Source organism: Vipera ursinii (assembly GCF_947247035.1).
Source record: "Vipera ursinii genome assembly, chromosome: 17".
Classification (NCBI taxonomy): Eukaryota; Metazoa; Chordata; class Lepidosauria; order Squamata; family Viperidae; genus Vipera; species Vipera ursinii.
Window position 1 is genome coordinate 8,186,634 of NC_139530.1, and position 12,770 is coordinate 8,199,403.

The window sequence follows — 12,770 nt, forward strand, 5'->3', positions numbered from 1 at the left end:
AGCTCGCAGGTTAGCTGCCTCGTCCCCCAATCCACATCCCAGGCAGCCCGAAGGCTCCTGAGGGGCTCCAAAAGGACGCCTCCAAACTGGGACTCACGGAGCTCACGGAGCTCGGACAAGCACGTCCGCCATCTTGAAGCCGGAAGTTAAGCACGTCCGCCATCTTAAAGCCGGAAGTTAAGTTTATAAAACCCAACCCCATCCCATCAGGCCAGGCCAGCTTGTTCAAAGAGGTAGGTTTTAAGATCGCGCCGGAAGGAGCGGAGATCAGGCGCCATCCGGAGCTCGACCGGAAGATGGTTCCATAAATCCGGCACGCCCACAGAGAATGCCCTCCCCCTGGGGGCCACCAGTCGGCATTCTTTGACCGGTGGCACCCTGAGGAGGCCCTCTCTGTGGGAGCGTACTGGGCGGAGGGAAGTTGACGCCGGCCACAGGTGCTCCCCAAGGTATTCCAGACCCATGCCATGTAGGGCTTTGTAGGTCATTACTAACACCTTGAATCTCACCCGGAAGACAACTGGAAGCCAATGCAGCTCGCGGAGCAGAGGTGTGACATGGGAGTGTCAGGAAACTCCCAACACAACTCTCGCGGCTGCATTCTGTACCAGTTGGAACCTCCGAGTGGTCTTCAAGGGTAGCCCCATGTAGAGAGCGTTGCAGTAGTCAAGACGAGAGGTTACGAGCGCGTGAGTGACCGTACGTAGGGCATCCCGGTCTAGATAGGGCCGCAACTGGTGCACCAGGCGAACCTGGGCGAAGGCCCCCCTAGTCACAGCTATTATATTGTCTTCTAGGGAAAGCTGTGAGTCTAGGAGGACTCCCAAGTTGCGAGCCCTATCTACGGGGGGTAATAACTCACCCCCCATGGCAAGGGGTGGAATATCCTGGATATCCCGAGATGCCGGTACGCACAGCCACTCAGTCTTGTCAGGGTTGAGTCGAAGCCTGTTCCTCCCCATCCAGACCCGAACCGCCTCCAGGCAACGGGACATCATGTCGAGGGCATCACGTCGAGGGTCGAAATGAAAAGCTGGGTATCATCAGCATACTGATGGTACCCAACTCCAAAACCACGAATGATCTCACCCAGCGGTTTCATGTAGATGTTGAACAGGAGAGGCGAGAGGACCGACCCCTGAGGGACTCCACAAACGAGAGGCATCGAGGTCGACCTCTGCCCCCCTGCCAACACCAACTGCGAACGTCCCAGGAGATAGGAGGAGAACCACTGCAAAACTGTGCCTCCCATTCCCAATCCCCTGAGGCGCCGCAGCAGGATACCATGGTCGATGGTATCGAAAGCCGCTGAGAGGTCTAATAGGACTAGGACAGAGGAATATCCCCTGTCCCAAGCCCTCCAGAGATCATTCATCAGCGCGACCAAGTAGACGCTATACACCGGACCCCTCAACAATTCACCACAACCCGAGGCAACTCGAGAGAGCCAGGACCAGCCGCGACGGACCTGAAGTGCCAGGAGTGCAGGTGCAGAGGAAACACACCCCCGGGCTACCCAACTCCCTGGTTACGGTGCGGACCGGCCCCGGTCTACCCAGCACAGTGGCTGCAGACAACCCCAGTCTACCCAGTGCTCCGGCTGCTGTGCGAACGGCTCCCGCTGTGCGAGTTGCGGAGGACAGCATCCCCGATCTACCTGCCGGTTCAAATCGGTGAAGTGCCGGGTGTGTGGGAAGACCGGGCACATCGCCTCGGTCTGCAGGAGCAAGCAACGGGACAGCCTGCACGAAGTGGGAGCAGAGTTCCAGTCTGCTACAGGTACTGGGGAGCGGTTGCAGAGACTGACGGTCAGCCACACGGAGGGACGGGCAGCTGTTTGCTCAACAGGGGGACCCCTGACACTCACCCCAAAAATAAAATTAAGGGTGAAACTGCAAGGAATCCCCTGCACGATGGAGCTGGACTCAGGGTCAGCCGTGTCAATCATCTCCGCCAGAACGTTTAAAGAAATTTGCGGGCGGAGCGGCCAACGGGTTCCCTTACTCCAGGACCCTATCAGCTGCAGAAAGAAATTACACACAGATAGATAAGGAGGCGCGGGCAGTGGTTGCAGGAGTAAAGAAATTTCATGACTACCTATGTGGTAGGGAATTCCTAATATATACGGACCATACGCCATTGTTGGGGCTGTTTACAACGGAGAAGCAGACACCACAAATCCTGTCACCCAGGATGCTACGCTGGTCCATCTTTCTGTCAGCATACACATGCAAGTTGGTACACAGGCCAGGCAGGGAGATGGGGCACGCAGATGGCCTCAGCAGACTTCCTTTAAGGGACACGGAGCCAGACCCTGCTCCTGCTGTCCAAATATTGGCAATGCAGGAGCTGCCAGAATGCCCCCTCAACGCTAAGGACGTAGCCACAGAGACCCCCAAGGACAAAGTCCTGAGCAGGGTACAATCGTGGGTGAGCAGTGGGTGGCAGGACAAATCACCAGGGCAAGAGTTCATTGCATATTTCTCCAGGAGGCATGAACTGTCAACACACAAGTGGTGCCTGTTGTGGGGGAGTAGAGTAATAATTCCACAGGGTCTAAGAGGAAGGGTCCTGAAATCACTGCATGAGGGCCACCCAGGGGTCGTAAGGATGAAAGCTCTGGCAAGGAGCTACCTGTGGTGGCCAGGGTTAGACAAGGAAATAGAAGGGTTAGTCGCTGTATGCTACACATGCCAAAGGTCATGACCAGAACAACCACATGCACCAGTACACAAGTGGGAGGAAACACACACCCCATGGTCCAGGGTGCATATAGATTATGCGGGGCCATTCCAGGGACACACATTCTTAGTAGCGGTAGACAGCCACTCTAAGTGGTTGGAGGTGGTGCCCGTAGGTAACATGACTTCAGCAGGAACCATTCAGGCATTAAGGGGGTTGTTTGCAACACATGGTCTGCCAGATGTAATTGTGTTGGATAACGGAATGCAATTTACTTCGTCGGATTTCCAGGTGTTCCTGAGGACATTGGTGATTAGACACGCCATCTCAGCCCCTTTCCACCCGGCCAGTAATGGGTTGGCAGAACGATTTGTGCGAACAACCAAGGACGCCCTCAAGCGCATAGTTCAGGGGGAATGGAAGCAAAGACTGGCCACCTTCCTCCTTCACCAACACTCAACACCCTGCTCTGCCACAGGCAAAAGCCCAGCGGAACTCAGATGGAGCAGACGCCTGATAACAACACTGGACAGGCTCCACCCAGACAGAGTAGCAGCAGACGCCGGGACCCCAAATATCAAAACAGTTTTTAACATGGGGGACCCTATCTGGGCAAGGAACTATAGCTCAGGTCACCCATGGGTGCCAGGGGACATACTAGATCAAACAGGACCCCTATCCTACAAGGTAAGGGTGGAGGGGGGACTTCTGTGGAAAAGGCACCTGGACCAGCTAAGGTCCTGGCTCCTGAAAGGGTTTTTGAGGACACACTGGGGGCTGAGGAGGAAGAGGCAACACTAACACAAGCATCCAGGAGGGTTACCAGACGGTCACAGAGGCAACCCTACTCCAGGCAGGAAACCAACAGGGGAAACACGCAATCACTGGACCCAAGCGAAGGAAGGACACAGCTATACCATCGAGGCACTCAACCAAAGTCCAGCATAACACAAACCCCAGGCACCTCAGCACACACACACACACACACACACACCACAATCCACCACAACAACCACAACAAGCAAGAGAGACTAGAGACAGCACCACACCACCGGGGGAACCAGTCCCAAGGAGGTCAAGCAGGCCCCACAAGGCTCCAAGCTATCTCGCTGACTATGTGCGTTCTTAAGGGGGGGTGGAAGGTGGAAGAGTAACTACAGAAATAAGCAAATAAAAGTATTGTATATATATGTTAATAGTGTATATAGTTATGGGAGATAGAATGAACAGAGCTTAACCCCTCACTATGGGGGAAGGGGTGTAGTGTATGCGACTAAAAGCATACACAGGATGTCAGCACAGCAGGCTGGACAGCTCCAGGCTATAACCATTTTTGGCAGGAAAGCCTGAATGGAGAAAAGCCTGACAGCTTCGGGGCATGGTCAGCTCTGGCGGGAAGCCAGGGTTTAAATCTATTGGCCACCTGCACTGGCGGGAAGCCCAGGTTTGAATCCATTGGATGGTATTCACCTGGGCAGGTATAAAGATACGCCAGGTAAACCCTTTTCCCCAGCTTCGTTCCTGGCCTCAATAAAGAAGTTACTACCCAGCTTAGTGTCCGTCTCTCTGTGCGACCACGCGACATTGCACCCAACATCAGGCATAAGAAATAATTTGATGAATAAAAAAATATGTAAGTAGGATATAAATGTTCAAGTGGCTATATACAATTACATTAATATAATGTAACCTGTAAGCCAACCAAGATATGAAGACAACATTTCAGTGCTGATCAAAACATCTCCCTTCATCCAACAATATTGCTTCAGGCATGCCACATAGACTTTAATAGCTTAAGAGGCTGGCAAATTGTGGATTTAATATGGCCAAGAAGCTGAACATATATTTAGGGTTTCAAGGAGCTTGTGTAATTTGCAAATAATCACATGTAGAATGGCACAAATTGCTTAAAAATACATTGTTTGGAGGTGAAGATAAATCAAGTTCCGTTTTTATTACTCTTTTTAGAATGCTAGTCGAAGGAGAAGTTGTTGGGGACCACAGACAGCGAGTCTGTGTCCCAGGACTTTCAGCGACCTTGGCTAAAGAGAGAATATCAATCTCTTTAAATTTTGGTGGAGAATCCAAGACTAAGGTTGGAGGTTCATTTGGTGCGTATGCTGCATTATCTTCTGCACCTTCTTCATTCATCTCATTTTCCTGCATCTCTGATACCTCAATTGCAGATGTTACCCTCGTTTCTCCTACAGTGTTCTGAACGACCTTTGCATGAGGCTCCGTTCCCATAATTTGGATAATTTTGAACTCTGTATCAGTTTTGCTTTCCAACTGACCATTCTGGTTGCTACTGCCTTTCATTACATCCTCTGCTTCTACATCTGGTTCTTGTTAGGCATACAATGTTGGGTTGAAAATATATTAACCATAATGCTATGTCTTTAAGAAGTTAATTGGCCAATGGGTGTGTAAGTGTTCTCATGGCCATAAGAGGAAGCTAGGAACGTAGCTTCTTTCTCTCTCTGAATTCACTGATCTCCACTATTACTGTTTTTGCTCTGCTGTTGGTTTACTACTGTTGTAAACCTGAACTGTGTATTGACCTCTGGATCGGTAAGAAGACTTTGTAGTTTGGATTGCTACTTGGACTGTTGCTATTGTTTATGACCTGGACTGTTTATTTTTTGACTGTGCATTTTTGTTTTTAAACCACCTCAAAAGTAAATTACTTTTTGTTTTTATAACTCAGTGTATTCTTGTGTGACTTTTACTGCTCTCAGTGCCCTTCCTTGTCTGTGCAACTCTTTGGTAGCACAAGGAGACCTCTGCACAACAAATTCTTTAACACTGGTTATGGGCCCAGGCCTGTACTGAGAGTAAGTACACACAGTATTCCTAGCTGAGTTTGTGTTAGCTTTTTGGTGTAAAATGGCACAGGAACTGTTGTCAGGCATCTCCTGGATAACCCGGTTGGATGGGACAAACTATGTTTCCTGGTCCACGAAATGCTGATTGCTTTTGCGCAAGGAAGGACTATGGACTGTTGTAAATAACCCACCAGATACTACTGCTTGGGATCCAGATGACGAAGAGGATGCAAAGAAGATAGACGACTTTAAACGTAGCAATGAGAAAGCTCTTTGCATTATTGGACTAACACTGAATGACCAGCAGCTTGTCCATATTTGTGGTGAGGAGTCTGCTGCTAGGTGTTGGGGCGTTTTGCGAAGGCTTTATGTTCGAGACAGTGTGGGTGCACATATACACCTTACACGTAAGCTGTTTAGGGCTCGTTTGCAGAAGAATGGAGATATGCTGACCCATTTAAACTACATGAAGGCAACTTTTCAAGAGCTTCATGAAAAGGAGCTGATTTTTTCAGAGTTGCATCAGGTCTACATTATTCTGTCATCTTTGGATGAGAGTTATGATGGGTATGTTTCTTCTTTGGAAGTCCTGACCAGAGAGGAACTGACATTGACTAACATTACTGGGAGACTGCTGGAAGAGTCCAGAAGGAGGCGTGACAGAGACCAGCTGAGAGAGACACAGCCACGAGAGGAGCAGCCATTTACCACTGCTTACAACGTCAAGAAATGTTATTCTTGTGGGGCTAGAGGGCATATAGCCAAGTTCTGTAGAAAGGGTAAAAAACAGATTGTGAATAGCAGTGGGAAGGCTAAAAAGGGCATTGGTTTGGCTATTTCTAGTGAACCTACATCTAGAAATAATGAATTGTGGGTTGTTGATAGTGGGGCTTCACAATGCATTACCAAAGTGAAAAAGAGGTTTGTTAATATGAAAAACAGCAACCAATATGTTTCACTAGCAAACGGTTGGAGGATGAAGGCCTCTGGTGAAGGTAATTCCTATTGTCCATGCATAGATGAACAGTTACCTATACAGTTATACCTAAACTAAGATTCAACCTGTTATCTGTAAGGGAATTGGTTAAAGTTGGGTTTGTGGTAACATTCAGAGGGGAGCAATGCACTATTGAGAGGAATGGAACCTGTGTAACTGCTAATTTGAAAAATGGTTTATTCTTTCTCACAAGTAACCAGGTTAGTACAGTTAAAGCTAACTCGATATGTGAGAACAAGAAGCCACATGATGAGTGTATACATTTATTGCATAGGCGGTTAGGGCATGTAAACTTTAACTCACTACGTAAAACAGTTGAGTTAGTAGAAGGAATTAAACTGAAGCCATGTAGTAAGTATTTGAACTGCAATGCCTGTAATCAGGAAAATAGTAAGGCAACTCCTGCAAACAGGTTAAACGGCTTCAAAACAACTGTACCTTTGGAAGTTGTGTTTGCTGATTTAATTGGACCCATGAAACCAAGTTTAGGAGGATCTTGTTATATTTTAAGTATCCTTGACCACTACTCTAGATATGGTTTTTGTTATCTGCTTAAGTCAAAGGCAGACACTTTCCAACAATTTGCAAACTGGCTGAAGTTTGTGGAGAGAAAAACAAAGAGAAAGGTTCAGTGCATAATTACTGATAATGGCACTGAATTTACAAACAAGCGTTTTGTTGATATGTTAGAATCTGCTGGCATTGAGCATAAACGTTCAGCCCCTTATAGGCCTCAACATAATGCATTTGTTGAGAGACGTGGGCAAACGTTACAAGCCATGATGAGAACCATGTTAAAAGATTCTGGCTTAACAGATAGACTGTGGGGGGGAGGCAGCAAAATGTGCAAACCATGTTCTGAATATAGTTGTTAATACTTCTACTGGTAAAATACCATATACTATATGGCATGGTAGAAGACCAAACCTTGATTACCTGCACACATTTGGCACCCCAGCTTGGGTCCACATTCCTGCACAACTCAGGAGTAAAGGCCAACATAGGGCTAGGCAATTATACTTTGTAGGTTACGAAGCTAACCATAGATCCTATCGTTTCTGGGAACGAGGCACAACTAATGTATATAACAGTTCTAGTGCAAAATTCCTTGAGCATGTTGGTTGGGATAGGTTAGAGCAAGAAACTGTTAATACTGATCCTCTAGTGTTTGAGGACTCTTCTGATAACGTAACTAGTAATGATAATACATTTCCTGTAAATATAAAAGATGAAGAGGAGATAGGGGAGATAAAAGATGAATCAGAGAAAGAGGAAGAAAAGGAGTCAGAAATTCAAAGCCCTGTAATTCCTTGGCGTTCAATGCACATCAGACGTCCACCTGATCGCTATGAAGCAAGTGTAATATGTCAAGTTAGTGTAGAACCTTCTAACTATGATGAGATCAGGATGTATCCTGAAAAGGAACAGGCATCATGGAAAGCTGCAATGAACAGGGAGTTGAAGTCTTTGCAGGATCTTAAGGTCTATGAGAAAGCAAAACTGCCACCTGGTGAGCAAGCTATAGTTTGTAAATGGATATATAAAATAAAGAAGGGTGTAGATGGAACTATAACCCATAAGGCACGTTTGGTTGCACAAGGTTTTGCCCAAACTACTGAGGATTATGACGAGTTGTTTGCACCCAGTCTGAGGGCAACTACTTTAAGAGCAGCTTTAGTATGGGCAGCTAAAAACCAATATATGGTTACCCATGTAGATGTTGAAACTGCATACCTATATGCTCCATTGCAACATACTATTTATTTAAGAATACCACCAGGAGTGACCAATGATAGAGACCATGATTGTTGGGAATTAAAGAAAAGCCTCTATGGATTGAAACAATCAGGCTATGAGTGGAATAAATGTATAGTTAATGAGTTGAGTGCATTAGGTTTTGTAGCCAGTAATGCTGATCCTTGTTTGTTTAGAAGAGATCACAACGGAGCATTATCTTTTCTTTTATTATTCACAGATGATATTGCAATAATAACAAAAACTGAGTTAGAAGCACAAACTATCATTTCAAGATTGCAAAATAAATTCACAATTAGAAATCTTGGAGGAATAAGCCACTATTTGGGGTTAGATATTGTGAAAACGAATAGGGGTTTTAAGGTTTCGCAAGCCAGTAAAATATCTCAGTTATTAAAGAGATACAATATGGAAATGTGTAAACTAGCAAAAATTCCGATGGCTATGGATTTCAAGGACACTAATGTTGAGAGTCCTGTATTTGATAAGACTATGTACCAATCTTTGATAGGAAGCCTTATGTATCTTAGTAATTGGACTAGACCTGATATTTCTTACTGTGTAAACCAATTAGCTAGGTACAACAATAATCCAACTGTTAGACACTGGCAATCAGCTAAACGAGTATTAAGGTATTTGAAGCAGACTATTCACTACTCGTTATATCTAGAGCCAAATCATGAGTTAATCCTTACTGCATATGCAGATGCGAGTTTTGCCTCCGATACAAACACTCGTAAATCTACTTCAGGATTGGCTGTTATGTTGGGTGATTCTTTGATTGGATGGAAGTCCATTAGACAAAAACACATAAGCTTGTCTACAATGGAGGCTGAATTTTCATGTCTATCAGTGTTATGTACAGAACTGCTAGTGTACAAACAATTATTGTTAGATATGGGTTTAAATGTAAATGATCCATTCATTGTATATGAGGACAATCAAGCTGCGATAAAGATGGCTAATAATGCTGCAGATCTAAACATACTGATCTTTGTTATTTAAATGTCAGACAATGTATCAAGGATAAATTAATATAGCTAGAGTATTGTTCATCTGATGTAAATATTGCAGACCATTTTACGAAGGTACAAAGTGCTGTGAAACACAATGATAATTGTGAAAGAATGTGCATAAGATTGTAAGAGTTATATATTATTCTACCCAAAGGGGAGAATGTTAGGCATATGGTGTTAGCCTACAATGTTGGGTTGAAAATATATTAACCATAATGCTATGTCTTTAAGAAGTTAATTGGCCAATGGGTGTGTAAGTGTTCTCATGGCCATAAGAGGAAGCTAGGAACGTAGCTTCTTTCTCTCTCTGAATTCACTGATCTCCACTATTACTGTTTTTGCTCTGCTGTTGGTTTACTACTGTTGTAAACCTGAACTGTGTATTGACCTCTGGATCGGTAAGAAGACTTTGTAGTTTGGATTGCTACTTGGACTGTTGCTATTGTTTATGACCTGGACTGTTTATTTTTTGACTGTGCATTTTTGTTTTTAAACCACCTCAAAAGTAAATTACTTTTTGTTTTTATAACTCAGTGTATTCTTGTGTGACTTTTACTGCTCTCAGTGCCCTTCCTTGTCTGTGCAACTCTTTGGTAGCACAAGGAGACCTCTGCACAACAAATTCCTTAACAGTTCTAAATCCTGATCCTGAGCACTGAGCTCTTCTAAATGAGAATCCTTTGAAGCTGATTCTAAACCCTGATCCTGAGCACTGAGCTCTTCTAAATGAGAATCCATTGACCTTGGTTCTGAAAAATGATCCTCAGCACTGACATCTTCGGAATGAGAATCCACTGAACTGGATTCTGAAATTGTTTCAGAGGAAGGAAGATCTAGAATCCCTGCAACTGGCTGGTCCCATTGAGTTTGGACCCATGCTAATTTCTCCAGTTCAGCATTGGGCGCACTGTCTCTTGGTATGCCACTGACATATTCAGAAACAGTGCTGGCCTCTTTCACCATCCTCAACGAAAGGCAGCAGGGTGCTTGTGGCACAAGGCACTGCGCTCGGCCTCTCTGCCAAATGAATCTCATCGGCATTAGGAATCAAGGTCAGGGCCACGGTTCCTTTGCTAAGGACCTTCTTTTGTTCTTTTAACTTTGGTTCTGGAGCGCTTGCCTTTTTCGGCTCAGGGGACAACTTTTCCACTTGGGGAGACAGTTTTTCATCACAGCATTCGCAGCTCCTGGATTTCCTTGCCTGCTTGCTTCTTTTGTGCTGGCATTTAGACAGATCTAGAAATGTCTTGGGTGAAGTAAAGGCACTGACAGCAGTAGAAGCAGCATCGTCTTCTGAAACGCCACTTGGGTTGTTAGGTACCACAGAACGTGTATCAAGAGTACTAGGTTCCTGCCTGTTTTCCAAAATAGGCTCCGAAGTGGATTTTCTCCTGTTAGCAGGCTTTCTTCTCCCTGTATCTGAAGAGGCTCTAGGATGTGAAGGGCCTGCATCTTCCTTAAGGTCCACACGGGGACTTATTGGGAGAGTACTTTTTTCTTCCTTTGTACCGATTTCCTTTGTATTACTACACATGGAAGGCATTTCTGTCTCTCTGCCAGGAGGCATTTTCTGTTGTCCTACTGACCTGGTTTGGATTTCTACTGCAGCTTGGGAACAAAGCTCTTGGCTCTCTGGCTCTTCCTTAACTTGGTTCCCAGGGGAATCGTATTTTCTCAGTTTCCCAAACCTTTTCCTCTTCGCTCCTTCCTCTCTTGTTTCACCACTATCAGATCCAGACTTTTCCAAATTGGTCAGTAATCCTTGTGAAGCTGCTCTTCTTGTATGATAATGTGGAAATACTTTTAGTTTCTCCACGGGTGCAACGCGGCCTGATTCTTCAAGGTTCTGAGACTGATTATCTAGCAAATGTTCTACTGCTTGTGTGTCCACAGATAATTCATGCTTATCCTCGCAATGGGTGTCAGAAATCTGATTTTTTTCCTCTTGATCCGACGGCATTTGTTCTGAGGTTTTGTCTTCTGAAGTTTTATTTTGTCCAAGGCTTGACTTCTTTATCTCAACTGTGTCGACAGACTCCTGTTTTGGCTCCGCAGTGTTTTCTTCTTTACTTCTTTTTGCTTTGACACACATCTCTAGAGCATTTAAGATTTCTGAGCGTGACCTCTTTGTGCCAGTGACGGGTTTTCTTGCTCTGAGTTTTAAGCCACTTTTATTCTCCAGGTCTGGCTTTCCTTTCGGAGAGACATCGGAAACAACCGTGCTTTCCTTCTGGATAAAGGGGCTTGTTAATGTTACAGAAATATTGCTGGAAACCGAAGGACCAAAAGGTCCGTTGTGGAAGTCATCAATTTTTTCCAGAGTTACAAAAGCCTGCCTTCTGTTCACCACTACCTGTGGTGTGGCTGAAATTATATCACTGGAAGCTGAGGAGTTGCTGCTGCCATTAGGGGGGTTTTCATTCAAAGTGGAATCTGATGTTGATTGTAGTGGAATACCGACATCCAACTCCTCATTTTTCTGATCCAGCTTCTCTTTCTTAAGGGTATCAGAAATACTTTTCTCCTGAGATACATTTGATTTGTAATGTCCAGTTACTGCATGTGGAATGAAAAGCTGATGACTTCTTGCCTCTTTTTTCTGCAATTAAACAGTTTGCAACATTAAATATTATGAGTTTTCTGCTTGCATTGTTAATACACCACCCTCCCTACAAAATGATGACATTAAGCATTCTGCGAGATTTCTAGTCACCCATCCATGTATCTGTTTAACAAGATTATAATACTGTAATAACTTGAGAAGACATTGGTTTTGGTAAAAAAAATTCTATCCCGTCTCTAAACGTGTTCAGTATTGCTTTAATGAAAATGATAAGAACACAATGACATTAAATTGCTCTATCAAGAATGGAATGAATTTTTCTCCAATTGAACATCGAAAACCACAGGATTACCAAACACAATCTATGCACGCCTAAATAATTCTACTTGTATCTTACTATGTTATAAGCTCAAATACAATGCTATGTTTCTTCCACAATATTTCAGAAAGCCTGCTTTATTGCTTAAGTTTTGTAAAAGAAAACAAAACAAAAAAATTAACAGATTTATTTCTGGTAATATCCTTTCATACAAATCCTTTATCAAGAAAGCTCTAAAAATGCCATTACCCCAAACACAAATAACATTAAACGTAGAAATATACCTGGGCTGTTAATTTGTCCTCTATCTCTTCATGTTCTTCCTTTATGATTGGTTTCTCCCTACAACAAAAATCACTGGTTAAGATGAAGTAAAAATACAAAACCCTTTTAGAATTCTCTTCTGGTACTTATTTATTTAGTTACATTTATATACCGCCCTTTCCCTGAGGACTCAGGGCGGTTTACAGGGAATTAAAATCCACATACAAAAGTTAAAACCGAATTAAAAAATATTAAATTGACCCTGTACACAATTAAAACCCCAATTTAAAATTTCTCCTCAGCCTGGGCCCGAGAGCTCAAAGAGCCAGGTCTTCAGGCCCCTGCGGAA

The 12,770-nt window shown here is 44.4% G+C and overlaps 1 protein-coding gene across 1 annotated transcript in view; it reads right to left on the reverse strand.

Moving 5' to 3' along the window:
• Positions 1–1,528: 1,528 nt before the first annotated feature.
• Positions 1,529–12,770, reverse strand: part of LOC310648174 (telomere-associated protein RIF1-like) — a gene marked incomplete at both ends in the record, with an annotated part of 63,778 nt that continues 52,536 nt past the window's right edge. Inside the window, 4 exon segments of the mRNA XM_083375911.1 lie at positions 1,529–1,717; positions 10,050–10,233; positions 10,235–11,874; positions 12,442–12,499. Coding sequence (XP_083232037.1) covers positions 1,529–1,717; positions 10,050–10,233; positions 10,235–11,874; positions 12,442–12,499 — 2,071 coding nt within the window.